Raw genomic sequence first — 19,781 nt, 5'->3', positions numbered from 1 at the left:
GCACTTTCAGACTAATTAAGGTAGCAGCAAAGTGTCACCATCTCTTCTTGTGTTCCTCTTGGCCCTGGGTGGCTTGATAGCATTCCACCCCACGGGGCTATTCAGCATCTCCTATGGCCGTGGCCCACAAAAACCTGCCACACAGTACAGGATGCCTGCTGTTTTGTTCTGTGTGATCATGCTAACATCCCCACATCTCTTCAAGTCTAATTTGTTTACTATATAGTTTCTGTTTTGGTTTTTATTCTATTCCCATCTAACAAATATCATAGTAGATTAAACACATGATGAAGCACTTTGCAATTTTGTTCCTCAGATGTATTCTCATTGCTTTTTGGACAGGTATCAGGGCATCCATCCTCTTGATACTGTATAAATTAGAACCATAATTCCCAGTGGTGAAATCCTCTGCGGTTTGCCACCAATTCGCTGCTCGTGCATGCACAGTGCATGCCAAATGCACGCTGCATGCGTGCGCATGTGCAGTGTGCATCAAATGAACCCTGCGTGTGCATGCACGGTGTGTGCCAAATGCGCACTTTGCACAGAAAAAGGACACTTAACAAGGTAAGTAGAACAACAAGGGGGGAACCGCTGTGCCGTGCTATTCAGATTCGCTAAAAAGCAGGATTTCCTGCTTTCCAGTGAATATAAATTGCGCGGCACAGTTGATTGTCGGAAATACAACCGGTAGCTTTTTTTTTACTACCGGTTCTCTGAACTGGTAGTTTTTATCACTACCAGTTTACCCGAACCAGTGTGAACCAGTAGGATTTCACCACTGGTAATTCCCCAATTGTGGGAAATAGGTCTGCTACCATCCATTGGTCAGAACCCACTTGAGTGCTGGGACCAGTTCTAGGCACCAGCAGAGAAATTCAAACAATTTCAAGAAGGGCAATGAGGACACTTAGGAGGAATTTCTAGAGCAAGAAGTGAGGAACTGGGTGTGCTCAGCCATAGGAGAAAGTGCCCGAGTGGACATAGCAACATTCACCAAACTCTAAAGAGACATCAGCTCCTTCCACCCCACAGCAAAAGCAGGGAAGGGTAGTCTTAAATCACAGGGAGACAAGTTGCGGCTGAACATTAGGTGAAAAACTTTGGCTAAGAGCAATTTGAGGGCAGAGCACATCCCCAAGGAAAGGGGTCAAGAGCACTTGGGTGGCTGCTGCTGCTGCGGCTTTAATCTGGATACCTACATGAAACCCCTTTCCCAAACTGGAATCGGGCCAATGCGATGAGAGAGCCCTGGGCACCCCCGGGCTCTCCCACATCCCTAGCCAGCCTGTTCTCCAGAGAGGAGGGGGGAAAGCAAGTGGGGAGGTTGCCTGAGCAGCTTCATCGTCACAGCCCAGATTTCAGAACTGCATGTCCACAGGAGACGCCATCTGTGGTACAACACAATTTGCATAGGAAAATGACACCACTGGGTCCTTCAAGGGACACTCGGTCTCTTCTGAAGCAGCAAAATCTCTTAATCTAAAAGTTTCTATGAAAGTCCTTGCCACATGCACAATGACAAATGGGCACTTTTTTCTAGCCATGAAAATAAAGAACTCTGACAAGCTCTTTAATTAGGGGAACTCTTTCACTCAAACCTACCGAAAGCACTTGAAGCAAGTGCATCTCAAGCTGGATCTCCAGCCTTCCCATGACCAGTCATCACTCTTAATTACAATATTAAAATGCAGGCATTGGCAGTAATGTTTTCCTGCGAAAGAACTGGCCCTGTTATACATGGGAGAAGCCCACCCTCTTAAACCTGCAGAAGAGCTGCTGCTGCTCCCTCCACTCTCGGGCCACAGCAGAACTTCCCCCCTCTCCGATTCTGGAGGGCCAACCAGCCTGAAAAGTCCAGGCCAAGCAAGTCTGCCTTCCCCCTGCCACAGCAGGGAAGGCTCGGCTGGCCAAGAGGGTGACCGAGTGGATGCTGGCACTAAGCACTAAGCAATGAAGCCAGGTGAACTTGGCAATCAGGTGCAGCGGGTCCGCTGCCTTTCTGGTTTTCCAGAAGACCCTCACCCCTCTCATCAAGACCTCTAATGGCACAAACTTAGAAGGGTCTTGTGCTTTTGGCTTACGGTAAGAGACTGCATGCAGAGGAAGCCCCATCTCTCCTTCTCCCCTAACCCCAGCAGCCTTCAAGCACGCCTGCTACCCCAGACTGGAGGGGAACTGAGGAGCAGAGGGGCCTTGTCACCATCCCGTGCCCACGCAGGCCACTTCCTACTGAGGGCAGGTGCTGCTAGTCGGCCCCTTCCTCTCCCATTACACCAAAAAACACCTGGACATCTCACCTAGGGATGGGGCCACTGAGGACATGGTATTGGTGGGCTCCACCTGGAAATTGCTGCCTGTCAGGAACTGCGCCTCGGAGGCTGGGCTGTTGTCCATCTTCAGGTTCTGGGCCAGGTAGTACTGGTAGAGCTCAGTTTCGGCGGGCAGGCTGCCCAGGCCCAGGTGGCGGCTGGGCTGCACCTGGCTCATGTTCTGCTGGAGCAGCACCATGTTGTGCATGTGCTTCTCGCTGGTCATGTGGATACGGAGGTTCCTGGCGACATTGGTCTCATAGTCACACACCTCACATCGCCAGGTAGGTTTACTTTTTGGTTTGGTGGGGGAGGGGACCCCACAGCCACTACCAATACTGGTGGTGGCTGCCGTGGTCACGGCCACGGCCCCCGCAGCATGGCTGAAGCCTTGCTCTCCGCTGCCATTCTGCAGGTTCTGCATGTTGTTGAGATGCTTGTCTGACTGCATGTGGATGCTGAGGTTGCCTTTGGTCGTGGTTGAGTAGTTACAGACCTCGCAGCGGAAAGGCTTGTAGCCGCAGGTATAGCTCTCGCCCCGGGCGAGCCGAGGGTGCAGCTGCCCTGACTGGCAGAAGGTGCAGGTCCCTCCTGGCTCAGGGTGCTTTTCCTTCATGTGGGCCTCCAGCGTCTGCTGGTACTTATAGTGCCAGTTGCACTTGGGGCACTTGAGGGTCTTGCAGGAGTTGCGCGAGTGCATCATGGTCATGTGGCCCCCCAGGGAGCGCGAGGACCCCAGGACGGTGTCACACTTGGGGCACTCCACCCCTCCCCCCAAGGGGCACTCCTCACCCCCCAGCTCACAGAGGGGTCCTCCGTGCTGGTGGTGGGAGGCGCAGAGCCCATCCTCCCCTTCGAAGCTCTCACTTGGTTCTGGGCCCGGGGCATCGTCTCTGTTGGCACTTTCCTCACTCACGTCCAGCCTCTGGCTGCCCTCACTATTAAAGCTCAAACAACTCCTCCTGTTTGTACCATCAAAAACAAAAGAAGAAGCAGAAGGAGAAGTAGAAGAAGCCAAGCCCCTTGACACCGCCTGAAGCACGTTAGGCATTAAGGGAGATATGCTTTGGTTTGAGAGAGCAAGATCCTTCAGGCTTCTGTCACTGCTTGCCGCCAACCCTGGCTCAGCAGTGGCAGGAAGTTTCTCCTCCGGATCCTGCTCCAGTCTGTGTGGAAACAGCCCTTTGCCACCCCCACCAGCTCCTTCCTCCTCCTCCTCCTTCACCTCCTCCTCCTCCTCCCCAGCCAATTCTGCCTTCGCCAAGAGGCTGTCCTGCACATCACTGCTGGCCCTCCGTGGGCCTTTCCCTTCGGAGGAGGCAGAAGGGCTGGAAGTGGGGGCAGCCAGGGGAATTGAGGTAATTGGGGTCTTCAGAGCTGAGCTCGTCAGCCCCCCCAGGTTTAAGAGGCCCCCCGGGGCTAAGAGGTCTTCTGTCTGGGGCTGGTCGCTTGCGCTGGCAACCCCAATCTGGGAGCTTCCCTCCCCTTCCACGTGAATCCCACTGAATTTGCAATAGAAACTGTGTCCAGGGCTTATGAGGTCAGTTGCGGAAACTAAAGGGTGTGAAAAGTTTTTGTTTTTTGGTTCCAGAAAGCTTACAAGGGGCTCCTTGTCTTTGCCTATCCCTTGGATGATTGCGGAGATGTTCTTATTGCTAAGAATTTTCCGCTCCTCCTCGCTCAGAGTTAGCCGATGATCATGTACTGCATGGGTCACAAACGAGCGGACAAAGCCGAAGGAGAGCTTGCACAAGAAACACATCAGGATGGGCTTCCTCTTCCCGTAGAGTACAAAGCTATCAAATTTGGACATGTCCACATTGTTGGGAACATCTTTGGATATGCAGGAACTTTTGGCAGAACCATCGCTGTTCAGGTAATCCCTGTTGCTTCTGTGGCGCACATCAAAGACACGGAAGCTGTGCAGGACAGGGCTGACCCCCACCAGGCCAGAGGTGCTGGGAAAGGCCTCATCTGAGCCCTCAAACCACTTCCCAAAGGAGGAGGCGATGTGGAAAGTGTTGATGATCTGCGGATAGACTTGGGGTACGGCTGCAGCAGACTCCCCTGACTTGACAAGAGCAGAGTTTGCCAGCAGGGGCGGGAGCCCCCCACCGCCTTGGCTCAGCTGACTGAGGCTTTCTACAATGTATGCTGAGCCGTCTGGTTGGTAGACAATCTCTCCGGCCAGATTCTCGATATCACTCTCCTCCTCCTCCTCCTCCTCCTCCTCCTCCTCCTCCTCCTCGCCAGTGTCGCTCCCGCAGTCCTCTTGCGGGGGGAGCAGATGATGGGCACTGGGACAGGGGGGCTCCATGTAGGTCTGTAAACTGGCAAATGAGGCTGTGAAGTCGTTACAGCTGACCTCCTTGCTGTTGGGCTCAGGGCTGCAAGCAGAGGCTGCTGCACTTCCTGGCGAGCGCTCACAGAAGGAAGCCCGCTCATTGCCTAGCTGGCCTGCTGCAGTGGATTCTGTGTCATCGGGTGCAGTGGGGAGGTGGGGAGCACTGCCAAACTCAGTCCACTGTTGGTGCTGAGGCCCAGCACCCCCAAGGTCCTTGCCCAGGATGACCGGCAAATCACAGCCTTCCATCATCAGCCCTGCAGCCAGTGTTCATCGCTCCTGGCACGGCCGGGTCCTAAAAGTGGGCAGGGGGAGAGACAAAGAAAGAAGCTTGTCAGCCAGGCCTGGCCACTCCACATACCCAGCCCATCTTGCCCCCAAAAACAACTCGCCTGCCCCCACTGCCAGCTCTTGGCAGTTCACCAGGGAGCCAGAAAAGGAGGCACAGAAGGAAGTGGGCAGTCTCCATTTCCTGCAAGAAGCCCCCCACTCTCCTTCAGAGTCTCTCAAGGGCTAAATCAAGAACGTCTCTAAGCTGATGGTTGGGAGATCATCCATTCAGTGATTCTCTCATCCAGCAAGAGTTTCCTCCTTCTCACTCCAAGGGTGTGTGTGTCTAAAAGACTCTTCTGAAATCCACAGCCCTGACTAACCCCATAATGCCTATTGAGTCCATTCTCAGGCACCTTCAGCCATGCAGAGATCCAAGCAGGAGCTACCCACTCCAATTTGAGCTCTGCAGGACAGGTAAAGCCTCCCAGGACCAGCCCTGCCCCTCATCCTAAACTCTCAGGCTCCATTAGGTCCACAGGAGGGCCTGGTCCAGCTGGAGAGGTGAGGAGGCCAGAGGCGGCTCTCAGCTCAACAGCCATGAGTTTGCAAGAGGCAGCCAGGGGAAGTGGGGCGAGGGCCATCCACTAACCCATCTTGTCTTGCATTTCCCACTAGGGCCAAGGGAGCAGGGAAGCTATCCTCGGCAGCAGGAGGGTGGACGTCCGGTTGGAAGCAAAGACAGTGGGGGGCGGGGGAATGGGAACAATGGCCCCTCTCACTTTGAGAGCTACTTAATGGGTTTGAGGGCTTTTTCTTCAATGGCTTTTAACTTACATTTTTGCTACTTCTCTATAGTGCTTCTGTGTGTATATCTGTGTACACACACAGCCTATCTGTAGACACACACACTTTTCATCTAGGTGCGACTGACCAATTCGAGATGTGAAGCCAGAGGGCCTAAGGCTGCTTCCCGGCACAGCCGAGGCCACAGATGCCTGACTGACAGGCTGGACAAGGGGGCTGGCAGGGCGGAGGAGGAGGCAGGGGAGGGGGTTAACCGCCTGATTGCAAAATCAATGTCATAAATGCTTGGTAAGTTACAGGAACAAGCGGGAAGAGGAGGCCGCGATTGATAAAGGGCTGCAGCTTTGATGCTGCACTGGGGACTTGTTTATCGACAGACAGGCCAATCTCCCCTGCAGGCCAGGCCAGGCCAGGCCAGGCAAGCCGGAAAATGCTTCCCAATTAATTGGGGCTCTCTGGCCACCCTCCCTGCTCCGCCAGGGCCAGGCAAAGCCCTTCAGTCACCACAGGAGCCACGCTCTGCCAGCACACACACACACTTGGCCTGCACCCAGGATTATGCCAAGGGTATCCGGCCTCTCAACCAAGCCCCGGCCCTGGACTCCAGATCCCATGCATTGTTCCAGGCATCCCCCACTCCTCCCCTGCAGTCGTTAAGGAAAGGTAGCTCTTATTCAAGGAGGCAGGTCGATCAGCTCACTGTCTGTAAACATGTTTCCCGTAAAATCAATGATGTTCAGTTAGACAGCACCGAGACTGGGAACCCCCCAGCCTTCTGCCCAGCCCCTACTTGGCAGTGCCCCCTTATCCCAAAGTGCCACACACACACACACACACACACACACACACACACACACACACCATGGTGCTCCTGCAACAAGGCCCTTCTGCTCGGAGCACTCCAGTTCTCTGGGAGGCTCCTGGATGAGAGCTGAAGGGCCATTTCCAGCCATGCCCAGAACAGGAGCCAAGAGAGAATCAAGGGCAGCGCCAAGGCCGAGCAGATTCACTCTTTTAGTATTGAATTTATACCCTGCCTTTCTGTTTATTTCAAAACAAGATTTATTGCAATCTCAAGGCAGATTGCAATAAAAAATACAAAGTATAAAACTAAAAATAAAAATATGATTAATAAATACATACATACATTTTAAAAATCAATTTGGTCCAAACCAACATTAAAATTAAAACCAGTAATTTCAATTTTTATATATCAGCAAATATAAATTTGGTATGAAATGGTTTGTCGTGAATGCGACTGTTGTTTGAGGGCTCCTGGATTGAAAGGCGAAAAGGAAGCAGTATGCTCCCTCCCATATTGGAGTAGACAGAAAAACACTCTATAATATACATATATATAGTTTTATATATTATATGATATATATGATTGCACAGATTATTAGACTGGATTTGGCATTTTTCTCTGCCTATCGAATCATTCCGAAGGACCTGGGATAGGCAGTATTGTGGTTTAATAGCATTAAAGATATCGTTGTCCTAAGTTGTTCTAAGTAAAGCTGCCTTTTGCAATTGACTGAGGCCAATTTTGTCTTTATTTTCAATGCTTACAGATTTGCAATCGGTGAACAACTTTCTTTCCAGTAGATCTCCAACTGCTGGCCCTGGTTGCTCAGCCAACTGTCCTGAGTCCTTTAGCCAGGAACACCTCACAACTAAATGGTCAAGGGGCTTCCTTCAAGAGGAATCCTGCTGCTGCACCAAACTCTTCTTCAAACAGAAGAAGCCAATAACGCTGGAAGGTTCTGCAATCCAGACTAGCTGAATGGTCAAGGATGGAAATCAACTCAAGCCAAGCTGATCAACCCAGCCTGAACCATCTCTGGCAGGTAGAAAAAAGGTTAGCTCCCATCATGCCATGAACAACCGAGGCTCTGCTACAGGAGGCACTGTGGGCCATCGCCTGATCTTGACATCCAAAAAAAGGAACAAAGTCAGGTTTTAAGAGAAAGGACAACTCCATCTTTCCCTGCCCCAACCTTCCCAGAGTTTCCAAACCAACATGCTTCTCTCTTTGGTCAAGGAGATCAACTGATCCTCAAAGCCAGCACTAAACCAATCCATTTTGTTCCAGAAGACAGAATTAGCAGGCTGCTTGGGAAGCAGTACGAATGGAGCTCCGCCTACTAACACATGAAGTAATTCATAAACGGTATACCTACCATCTACCGAACTGATAAAAAATGCAAATAAGCCAAGAAATCTTCCAGAGTAATGTAAATCCCTCAACCTTGAGGCCACCACCAGCCTAGATAAATAACCAATACGATATTCATGTACAGGGAAAGTGGGAAGCCTTGTGGAGACCCGGATGACTGTGGTACCTGGGCAGTTAATTCATTTCTGTCTCCCTTCCCCCCAATCCAAAACAACAGAACATACCCACTCTGACCACTAGCTTGTTAACATTTGGAACCATGGACTCAAGCATGGCAACTGCACGGTGCAGTTATTCCCCTGGTTCCTGGCACCTTTTAGAAAGGAACTAGGCTGCTTGGAGAATGGAAAAAAACAGAATTGTGTTGTTTGAAAAGCTGGAAAGAAGAATCAAGAAAAGACACAAGTTGTGGCAAATTCTTGTGACCAGGGACACCAATCAAGAACCCAAGGTGGCACATTTTCCATCAGCAGGAATTTGGGATGACTAGCAAAAGTACATGGGATCAATTCAATAGGCTCACATCTGAGGTAAGTATGATCTAGCGGGAGATACAATTTTAGGCTGTGTCATGAATAAAACATGAAATCATAGGAAGTAATTGTTCCATTCTATTCTGATTCCTTCAGACTCAGCTTCTACTTCTGGTACCACTTCTGGATGTGAACATAAAGCTGGGCTCAAATAACAGCAATAAGGATAGTTGGAAAACTAAAACAAAGCCCTAAAAGCAAGACTGAGGAAGCCAGGTATGCCTAGCCTTGACCACGAAGACTGGAAAGAGGATCCAGACTTCTTTTGGCCAGGCACAAAACAATGGATTAAATTACTGGAAGGCAGGTGAGGCCGGGGTGTTGCAAAATTTATGAGCCTCAGTTTCCTCTTGATAAGGTAACAATCAATTCCACTCCACAGAAGTAGAGAGCGGTGGACAGCCCTCTCCCAGGAAGGCTTGAACTTGGATTCCTGCTGGGCAGTTGGATGCAGGGGTGTCAAACTTGATCCCATTGTGGGCCGTATCAGGATTTTGTTTGCCCTTGAGGGGGCAGGGTTAGGGTTAGGGGGGGCATGGCCAGGATGGCAAGGGCCGGTCCCTCACTGTCTCCAGGATAGCCCCATGGGACAACTCTGGGCTTATCGCGGCCCGGATTCAGCCCATGGGCCATGTGTTTCACATGTCTGCTCTAAGAAAGAAAAACAAAATGCACAGGTACACTATATGTGGTACCTTGCTCAATAGTGGTGACTGTGAGAGGGATCTTGGAGTCCTAGTGGACAACCATTTAGATGTGAGCCAGCAGTGTGCTGCAGCTGCCAAAAAGGCCAACACAGTTCTAGGCTACATAAACAGAGGGAATCAAGATCAGGTGAAGTATTAATACCACTTTATAATGCCTTGGTAAGGTCACACTTGGACTACTGCGTCCAGTTTTGGTCGCCATGATGTAAAAAAGATGTGGGGACTCTAGAAAGAGTGCAGAGAAGAGCAACAAAGATGATTAGGGGATTGGAGGCTAAAACATATGAAGAACAGTTGCAGGAACTGGGTATGTCTAGTTTAATGAAAAAAAGGACTAGAGGAGACATGATAGCAGTGTTCCAATATCTCAGGGGCTGTCACAAAGAAGAGGGAGTCCAGCTATTCTCCAAAGCACCTGAGGGTAGGATAACAAGCAATGGATGGAAACTAATTAAGGAGAGAAGCAACTTAGAATTAAGAAGAAATTTCCTGACAGTCAGAACAATTAATCAGTGGAACAACTTGCCTCCAGAAGTTGTGAATGCTCCAACGCTGGAAGTTTTTAAGAAGATATTGGATAACCATTTGTCTGAAATGAGATAGGGTTTCCTGCCTAAGCAGGGGGTTGGACTAGAAGACCTCCAAGGTCCCTTCCAACTCTATTATTCTGTTATTCTAATAGAAGCGAATAAAAGTAACTCATCCTTGGTGCTCTTTGAATTTGTTTGCTTGCAGATATTCCATTACCCAACTAGGTAACATCACTGGTGGTGCTTGGTGCAGTGCCCTGATGATGAACCATCCACACAAACAATCAGCTCCGGCCAGACCCAGCAGATGTGAGCTGCACAAAAGAGATTCCCCAGCCGCAAGCAAGCTAGGATGGAGCAAGGATGCCTCAAGAACCAGATCAAAGCAGGAGAAGAAATCTGCTCCTCAGGGCAGGAGCAAATATCCAGTTGAGCAACACTTCCACTTTCCAGGTGGAAAACAATTCCTCCCCTTCTCATAAAGGCTGGATGAAACAAACTCTTTTTACTGGAAAAAGGCAAGGCAGCAAAGAAAGAAGGATCAATGAATGTCTGACATGGGTTCGTGGTGGAATCAACCCATCCAGGGAATCCGAGGCCTCCCAGCTCTGGGAGCCCCATCAGAAAAGCTAGCAGGCAGGCAGCGAGAGCAGGAGGCAGGAAGAGCCGCCGAGTCCCAGGGTCTGGCCCAAAGCAGGTAGGGAGCGGACCTGCCCGTTTCTCTCCCATCCAAGACCGGCACACTCGACGTGAGCCCCCCCCCCATGTAATTAACCAGCAGATTTCACAACTGGGAGACAAAGCCATGGACTCTAGCTTAATGGGCTCTTAAACAGGCAGCCATTTTTTTTTCATTTTATACATCGTTTAATTGTTTAAATCTAACTGATTTATTTACTTTATTCAATTTGTGCACTGCCCAACTGCCAACGATCCTGTGCAGTTCACAAGAAAACAAAAATGATAAAAGTATAAAAATGTTAAAACTTGTCCATACCTTATTAAAATACATATCAACGTGAGTGGTTTAATTTTCAGGCAAGGGGTAATTTTATACAGGGGGCATTAGCTCAAAATAATTATCCCAGAAAAGGCATGTATGTGAATCAAAGGCCCTTTCAAAATCTAACAGTAGCCAAACTGTAAAAAGGAAGCCAAAGAGCCGTGGTGGATACAGACAGAATGTCCGCTTTCCACATCATCAGGCAGTTACATCCATTCCTATGCATCTGCTTCCTAAACTGGACACTGAGATCCCACAGAGCTCCAGAAGAAGCAGCCCTGAAGGCTGATCTGCCACGTTTTCAACAGGGCAGCCAAGAATGGCCTGGGCCTCACTGCTGGGCCAGGCCTGAAATCCTGCTCTCTTTCTGCAGCCTACAGCAGTCCAGCTCTGCAGAACCATCCACTGATGAACACCTCAACTGCAAGACTGCTGAAGCTGGCCAAAAAGCCTGTCAATCAATCAATAAAAGGTGTCTTCAATAAGATGTAAGCTTGTCTTCTATTTTTTTTTTTTTATTTGATTTATATGCCGCCCTTCTCCGGAGACTCAGGGCGGTTTACAGTGCGTTAAGCAATAGCCTTCATACTTTTGTATATTTATACAAAGTCATCTTATTGCCCCCATAATCTGGGTCCTCATTTTACCTACCTTAGAAAGGATGGAAGGCTGAGTCAACCTTGAGCCTTGGAGAGATTTGAACTTGGAGTAATTGCAGGCAGCAGATGTAAGTGGATGTTAATTAGTTTGCTGAGCCACCAGAGCTCCTATGAAACAGATATACTTTTGGAGCTGAAAACATTTGACAAATGACCAGGTATTTCAGCACCTTTTATTTCCATAATAACGTAAGTATTTCTTAATGTTCGCCCTACTAGTACTGCAATAATTATCATGATAATGACAATGATAATAATGGGGCTACATGGGGCTCCCCTTGGGGTGCACCCGGAGGCTACAGTTAGTCCAGAATGCGGCCGCGCGGGGGATTATGGGAGCGACGGGGCGCTCACATATGACATCTCTCCTGCGCGAGCTGCACTGGCTTCCTGTGGTCTTCCGGGTGCGCTTCAAGGTGTTGGTGACCACCTTTAAAGCGCTCCATGGCTTAGGGCCGGGGTATCTGCGAGACCGCCTTCTGCCACCAATAGCCTCCCACCGACCGGTTCGCTCGCACAGAGAGGGCCTCCTCAGGGTGCCGTCGGCCAGACAGTGTCGGCTGGCGACTCCCAGGGGGAGAGCCTTCTCTGTGGCAGCATCTGCCCTCTGGAATGACCTACCCCCTGAGATACGCACGATATCAGACCTCCGGACTTTTCGTCGGGCCCTGAAAATACACCTATTCCATCTAGCCGGGCTTGCTTGATCCCATCCTTTCAGTTTTAATTGAATTCGGTTTTAATTGGGTTGTTTTTAAATCTTGGGCCGAAATTATTTAATTGTTTTTTAAACTGTTTTTAAATTTTATATGCAATGTTTTATCTCGGCTGTACACCGCCCTGAGTCCCGCAGGAGAAGAGTGGTATAGAAATAAAAATAAATAAATAAATAAATAAATAAATAAATAATAATGATAATGATAATAATAATTTACATCTTGTGGGTGATATCTGTAACATTATCAAACATTCACATCTGCCCATCCTAGGTCCCTGGGAAAGCTTTGACAGGCAGACAAAAATGCCAGATCCAGTCTGAACATCATCATCATAATCATCATTATTAATACTGTATTATAATTAATAATACATCATAAAGTTTCGGCTTCCTGCAATAACACCAGCGGAACTGCAAAAATCTGCTTCCCTCGGAACATCGTACATTTGAAGATACTTGGTTGATACCTAGGATATTGGCAGCAACCTGTATCAACCATCAGCGCCAGTCAATTATATTTGTGGTACAGTTTTAAATGTTCAGTTGACTGAGTTTCATGTTTAATGAATAAACTATATAATAATAATAATAACCCCCTAAGCAGGGAGTTGGACTAGAAGACCTCCAAGGTCCCTTCCAAATGTTATTCTATTCTATTCTATTCTATTCTATTCTATTCTATTCTATTCTATTCTATTCTATTCTATTCTATTCTATTCTATGCATAATAATAATAATAATAATAATAATAATAATAATAATAATAGCAGCTGCTTAGGTACATGGAAATTTTGAACTTATTAGACCTGAATATCCTGACTTTGCAAAAAAAAAAAAAAAAAAAACACCACCCTAATCAGAACTGCCTATATACTCAGATAGCTCTTAGGTCCTTGGCTAGGACTTGAATTGTTACCAGTCCCAGACTGTGAATCGAATTGAAGATTGAAATAATTAATAGCAACAAACACAACAAGAAATAATAATTCAGTATCACCACTACTATTTGTCATTGCACTTTTTCCTCTGTCAATGATGCTAAATGATGCTGGAGGATGCAAAGTCTCCAATATGCCCTTACTCAGGTTACTGTCAGGAATCCCTAGCACCCATTTTCAGGCCCTATTTGGTTCCCCTCGGGCTCATTTGGTCTTCCTTTTGAGCTCGGGCCCTGGCTGCACACGCGCGTGCGCGCACACACACACAGAGCCTTCTTTTGGCTGCCAGGGAAGGAAGCTCAGGGTTAACAGAAGCTGACCACAGAGGCATGGCTGTTAAGGCAATCGATATGACCAAGATATTAAAGCAGCATAAGCTGCATTATTGATTGCCAAGCAGATGATAAAACTGTTTATACGGATAATTGCAAATCTCCTGAAAGAGCACCCCTTGCAAGAAGGCAATCTGGCCTGAGAGCAGAGGTGGCCAAAGCCCTCCTCCCACCGTGGCTCCAGAGTGCCAGGCTCTAGATAGGCAACTTTGCCCAGCCTTTCTCCACAGGCCCTCAAGGCCTCCACTCTGAGGGAGGGGCTGGGAACAGTTGTTGGCAGGGGCTGGTAGAAGTATAATTAGAAGGATAAATAAAGCTCCTGGTAGATCACTAGGGACCGGCACCAGATTACCAACCAGCCCTGCCCTCTCACTTAGCTGGTGGGGCAGATCTGTCTGTTCTGCCCCCATCTTCCAGCCTCTTTGGCTCCTCCTCTGGCACCAGCTGCCAGGTCTCTAGCTGAGTCAGCACAAAGAGGGGGCTGGAGGTAGACAAAGTCTCCCAGGGTGCCAATCGCAGAAGGGACACAGCGCCACTTGCTGAACGCCCAGCTGCTGGGTTCGGGGAAGGATCCTGGCTGCAGCCCGGGGTTAACTCAATAGGTCACAAGGGGTCCATGTGGGAGAAGAACCATCGAAGCAGCCGCTTCAGCCCCATCCTGCAGCTTGCTTAGACCAGCTCCTGCAGCGGCTATTTCTCCCTAAGAAACCTCATTCCGTGGATCGAGGACCCTCTGACCAGCCCCTGGGCTGGCTCTTCCCTTCCTGGCTCACTGCCAAAAGGAACCTGGGACCTGTCAGGGAGCTTGTGCTGCCAGATCCAGCCCTGCTGAGGCCTCTGGGAAGCCCACCCACCCCCCTTTCCCTTTAGTCCAAATATTCGTTCCAGTTCAGATGCTGCGACTACCTTGCTTGCTTCAAAGGTCTTTCAAAGCAGCCCCCAAGGGTTCCCTGCGAAGGGCTGCCCTGGTTTCCTGTTTGAGAGAGGGATCTCTAGTGGCTTAAACCGTCTCCTTGATCTCAGCAACCACATCCTGCTGGGGAAATTACGCATTCAGAAGTAAGAGCAGAATCCTACATCATGATTAGATCTATAAATACATCTGTACCTTGAACAAATGCCACAGAAACCTCTGCGTGAACACCGATTCTCCCAGCCAAGTTCAAAGAGACAACGGAAGCTCTGCCTGCAACTCTCTTCCTCCTGGGATGGCCTCTGAATGAAGGCTCTCGCGGAGCCCTTCACATTTCTCCCTGGGTGAAAACCTTACGTGCCCAGCAGGAGTAAAATGGCACAGTCACTTGGGACACACCTGCATTCCTCACTTTTCTATCCAGGCATGGCTCTAGAATGTTCCTCTAGGTCAAGAACCTGATTGACAGTAATTAAGAAAAAAGACTGAAGCAGCCCCTCTGGTGCATTTGGCTGGCCTCACCCAAAGAGAGACGGCTTCTTGGTCCCTTGGGAGGACCGTTACAACAGGGGAGGCGCCTCCGCACAGCAGCCGAAACTTCCCTGAACATCATCCTTCGAGCAGAGCCTAGGCAGACCAAGAGCTTCCCCCTGGCTAGACCCTCCCCGAGTCCACAACTCTCCGGCTTCTTGAGATAAAGGATGACTGGTCATCTCCTGTGCCATCTTCTAGCATTTCAAGCTGGGGGGCATGGGGGGTGGGGGCAATCCAGTCTGGTGGAGATGATTGGACTTGTACAGCCCATGCTTAATGAATGACCACCGAATTCTCTCTCAGAGAGCTAATAATCCTTGAGCTCCTCCAGCTTAGTTCTCCACATAAAGGCGAAGCAGGGCTTGGGCTCGATGGCTTGATAGCCAATACATGAGGCAGCTGCTAAAGAAGAACTTTCTGTAGCTGTCCAAACCCACCTTAACAGAAGAGAACAGAAGAGCTTTTTCCCCAGAAGAACTCTCCAGATTAGGCAAACACAACGGCACTGTCCCTCTCCTACTCTGGGAATGGCAACCTCAGCTCTTAGCCAGGCCCAAAACCTTCTGCCACCGATCGGCCCATTCTGGACTCCTGTGAATTGAGAGCAAGAGGAGAGGCAGCAAACGAATGGGACAAAAAGAAAGAAGGTGCGCCACGCCTACTTTCGGTTCAGACCTCTCACTGCTGGAGGAGCCCTGAGGAGGGTGGTCCCCAGTCCAAGTAACACGGACTCAAACCCATGTAGCTGGGTGTAGCCTCCCTTCAGTCCTGCTTGGCTGACATCTTTTCAGCAGGAGGGCCGCTGAGCAGGGCCCTGGGCTGACCTTTGCTGGCAATCTTCGAACTTTTCATGTAAAGTGATCTAATGCTAGGCAGAGCAATTAGCACCACAGCAGTAATTGCAGCTTCTAACAAAGCCAGGCCAAGAGAGCAAACATTCTCTGGAGGGTCTGCTGGGGACCAGTTCGCACACACTAAGGCATCTACTGGCATTCAAAAGGATAGACTCAGCAACATTTTTGCAAGACGCTAGCACTTTCTAATCGCTTAATTAAAGGAAGTTGACAAAATGGAAACTCTGAAGGCATTCAGAGCCACCCCTTCTTTCATAAAGCCACCAGAGCAGCAAGTGGAAGCCCGAAGACAGAGAGCCATCCCAAAAAATGAAAGCTAATCATGCCCACTTGCACTACAAGGACATCTGCTGGCAAATGCAGAACAATGGGGTTGCTGAAGACACTTTGTGGCCCAATGCAGCTGCAGCTGACCACACAAGCGGTCCATCTCGACCACGAGGGTTTAATCTCTCACTGAAAGAAACATGGCAGTCAGCCACTGACTGCTCCCTGAGAACTGAAGTAAATGTGAGAAGCCAAGATTTATTCCTAGAAGGAACATGTTTTTTCTCATAGGTTCCAATTTGATTTTTGGAACCAGCACTGTTTACAACTTACAAAAGAAGGAATTATTTGAAGCCTCTCGTTGCCATTCTAAGAAAGAAACCAGAACAGTGTATTTTTCATGGCTCCTTTCAGCCCCGACCTGGCATTAGAAGGAAACATGGCAAGTAGAAAGCCCATTTCTAATATGGATTTAATGCTCAAAACTAGGCTGGTGCCAGTGCAAGGATGAGCTGTGGCTTCTGAAGGCTGAGGCCAGCCCGTGTGCCTTTCAGCCCCTGAAGAGCATCAGGAACAGCGCAGCTCTCTCAGTCCAGCGGAAGGAGCCTGGTTCGCACCGCCTGCAGCGCTACAGAGCAGCCGCCCCAAAGGAGCTTTCCGCTCTTGCACCCCGGGGCTGTCCTCCCTTGCCAGGTTCCCCACAAAAAGGCCTCTCACCTGAAGCCTTGAAAGGGCAGCCATCTCTTAAGCCCTTGGCAGCTTTGCAAGGACAGGCAGTTCAGACCAGCTCCAGTCACTTGCAGTTGCTGCCCCCACCACTTGGCTTGCAGAGCAAGGTGGCCTCCCCCACAGACAATTAGGCATGACGTGACATAAGAAGAGCTGAGATTCTAAATCCAGCCCTTCCTCTTTAATACCTCTCTTGTACTCTCTAATAGCCATCCCCCCAAGTCCAGGGGTCCCCATCCTTACTCCGATGGCTGCCTGGGCCCTCTGCTCCCTCCCAAACTCTTCAGCTTCTCCAGATTTCTTGTTGCCAATCTGTAGCAAAGGAAAAGAGCGGTAGCCATGCCTGTTTTCTTTGAGTGAATGGCAGGCTGCCCTCAAGGACTGCTGCCTTCCAAGAGGCAGTCACTCTGTGGGGAAAAGACGATGCCTTGTCAGGACTCCAGCTGCCCTGGGTGGCTCATGCCACTCTCCTCTGCAGAAGACTCCTCTAACCTGCAGCCATGATGGCCTGGGCTGGGGCCACCTAGGCTCATCAACCGATGGTTCTAATTACTTTCCTCAGTTTTCCTTCTTCACCTCCTCAACAGGTAAAGGCTCTGCCCAATACTGCTCTCGTGGTTAGGATTAGGGGAGGGCAGATAGGCTCTTCCTTCTTTTTCCCCCCCAATTTTTTATTTTTCAAACAAAAAACTCTTCCTTCTTGAACGTACGCAGGAAGATGGAAAAAGTGCCCACTACAACTCAGCTAGACCACAAAGAACTCCCACTATGATGAAAGCTGCCATTCACCCCCAGATCCCTTGCTGAAGGCTGGTGTGTCCAGCAGGTCAGAGAAGAAGGGCTTCCAAAACAGCCTGGGGCTGACCCGTTAAGTCAGGATGGGAGGCCAGCTCCGAAGCCCTTGGATGAAACACTGGAGGAAGAGTCTTCCCAGCAGAGAAAGTTAAAAGGGCAAGTGCCACAGTGGTAGGCAATAGGAAGCTTTGGGAAAGGGGGAGTTGTACTCTTTCAAAGAGGGGGCATCAAACCACACAGGAGGACTAAGCAGCTGAACCTAACAGGAGATGACAAACGTGACACTTCAAAGGAGGATGCCGGGAAGCTCCTTCTGATATTGGAATCAAGAGACCATTTGGAATGTCCCGCCAGCTTCACTTTTATGAATTGTTAGTCAACCCCTAAATAAGCCCAAGCTAAACTTGGATTTCCTTCCAAAACATACAAAATTTGACAGTCCCAGAAACATTAGGCATTTAAATCTTTTAGCATTTTAACAACACTGACTGAACTGGATTCATTTCAGTTCCTGGCATTCTCTCCTGCTTTTGTGGAACCAAACAAAAATGGTGGTGACCTTGATGCAGGAGGGAGAGATTGCCAGGATTGCAAAGTAGCCTTGAGGCTTATTCATGGTTGGAAGCAGGCTCACCCATCATTCATCTGCAACAAGGCTTCAGAATCTAGACAGGGAGACAGGGGTGAACAAGACAACCATTAAAAAATACCTGGGCTGACCACTTGCAATTATAAAAAGCCACTGTACAAAGCAAATAATTAAGAGCCCCTGTCTTTGTGGAATGTGATGCCTCTCAAAGTGCCCTCAGATTGCAACATCTCTGGGCAGCATCTGGGATATTTCGGAAGATCTGGCTGCGGGAGGCGAATCCAGCATTGCTCAGAGGTTCCAGACTTGTGTGCAACCCTGCATGTCACGTGCAGCAACCTATCAACCTCAACAGTGCTGTCCCAAAGATGCTTTTCAAAAGTCAACTGGACTTTCTTACTTTTTTTCCTTGCACTGAAGAACATCTTGGATGAGAAACAAGAAAGTCCACTTGCCTTTTGGGACAACCATGGTCTGGATGATTGAAATGGACACTCAACAGTGCTGGTTATCCAGGTGGATCAGATTTTTGACCTACACATAAAACAAAGAGCAGCCCTCTTCTAGCCAAATCTTCACATCCCAAAAGAGAAAGCCCCAAGCCAAGTTCATCCATGGCTACAAACTCGGCATCTCTCTTTCCAGCAGAAGAGTGCTAATGTAAGGCCTGTCCCTTTCTCTGGGGAGAACACATTCCCTCCAGGGCTGTTTCTGCCCCACACGTCTCCCATCCCTCACAGAGCAATTCTGGGGGGTGTACAATTAAGATATAAAAACATAAAACAGAATTTTTAAAAGGACCAGGCTCAATAAAGGATCATTCATAGAACAATCTAGCATTTATTTCCACAACCATTGTGCAGACCCAGGGCTGCACACCCTCCACCCTACATAGATACAAACAGCACAGCTGGTGTGGAAGGAAGGAGAGAATCCTCCCTACCGCAGGCTCTAGACAGCTTCAGATTAGCCCTTTCCTTGCATGAAGAGGCAGGCTCTCCACCAGACAATACTTAGCTGGCAGGAATCATTCCTGGGCTTGGGAAGATCTCCCACAGATGTCTCTCGAAAGCAGCACATTATTTGGAGGTACTTATAGTTGGTGTGGATGTAAATGGTTTCTTCTCCCGACTTCCCCATGCATAGATTGGGGTGTAAATATGAACCAGTGGCCGAATGTTCTTCCCAAATTCAAAATGAAGAATGACTTCCTAGGAAGAAGAGAGGACCTCTTCTTCCCACTTCCCCCGGCTGCACTGGCTCCTTGGCTCTCCTGATGACTCCCTTGGATACCCTTTTTTTGAGCCACAGATGCTCAGGAAAGAAAATATCGAAAATACCGTCTTGGGAATTGGAAATTTCCAATTTTCCAAGATAAGTCAATACCTGTTCTTCTAACAAGGAAGAAAACTGCAAGAGGTGTATATGTGTGTGTGTGGGGGGGGGGAGGCTAGTCCACATCCCAGACTGCCCAGGGAAACACCTGCCCAGTCGTAGGGATGTGGCAGCCCCTGGGAGAAGACTGCATGCCACAGCCCAGGAAAGGGAGTCCCAGCTGGCCTCCAGGAGTCCAAGCGCTGGGGCTGGGAGGCAGCACCGCAGCCGCGCAGGGCCTGGGCAGTCGGCATCAAGTGTCAGTCAGGAAATTGCTATTGGCTTCTCAATAAGCAGGAGGGCCAGCGGAGGTTTCCCCCACATTGCTGAGGCTCGCTAAGACTCAATACAGCTTATTGATACCAACGTCGCCTGTAATCTCGGCCCTTGGTGCTTC

The 19,781-nt window shown here is 49.3% G+C and overlaps 1 protein-coding gene across 1 annotated transcript in view; it reads right to left on the bottom strand.

Moving 5' to 3' along the window:
* The window catches only part of ZFHX3 (zinc finger homeobox 3), a 77,008-nt gene that overhangs the window by 40,665 nt on the left and 16,562 nt on the right, over positions 1-19,781 (bottom strand). The window contains exon 2 of the mRNA XM_070952678.1: positions 2,301-4,951. Coding sequence (XP_070808779.1) covers positions 2,301-4,908 — 2,608 coding nt within the window. The 5' untranslated portion in view covers positions 4,909-4,951. The remainder of the gene's footprint in view (positions 1-2,300; positions 4,952-19,781) is intronic.

This window comes from Pituophis catenifer, unplaced genomic scaffold (genome assembly GCF_029215685.1).
Source record: "Pituophis catenifer annectens isolate HBS135680 unplaced genomic scaffold, rPitCat1.0.hap2 SCAF_13, whole genome shotgun sequence".
Classification (NCBI taxonomy): domain Eukaryota; kingdom Metazoa; phylum Chordata; class Lepidosauria; order Squamata; family Colubridae; genus Pituophis; species Pituophis catenifer.
The sequence above is the reverse complement of the archived record's forward strand: the minus strand, read 5'-3'. Positions and strand labels throughout refer to the sequence as shown.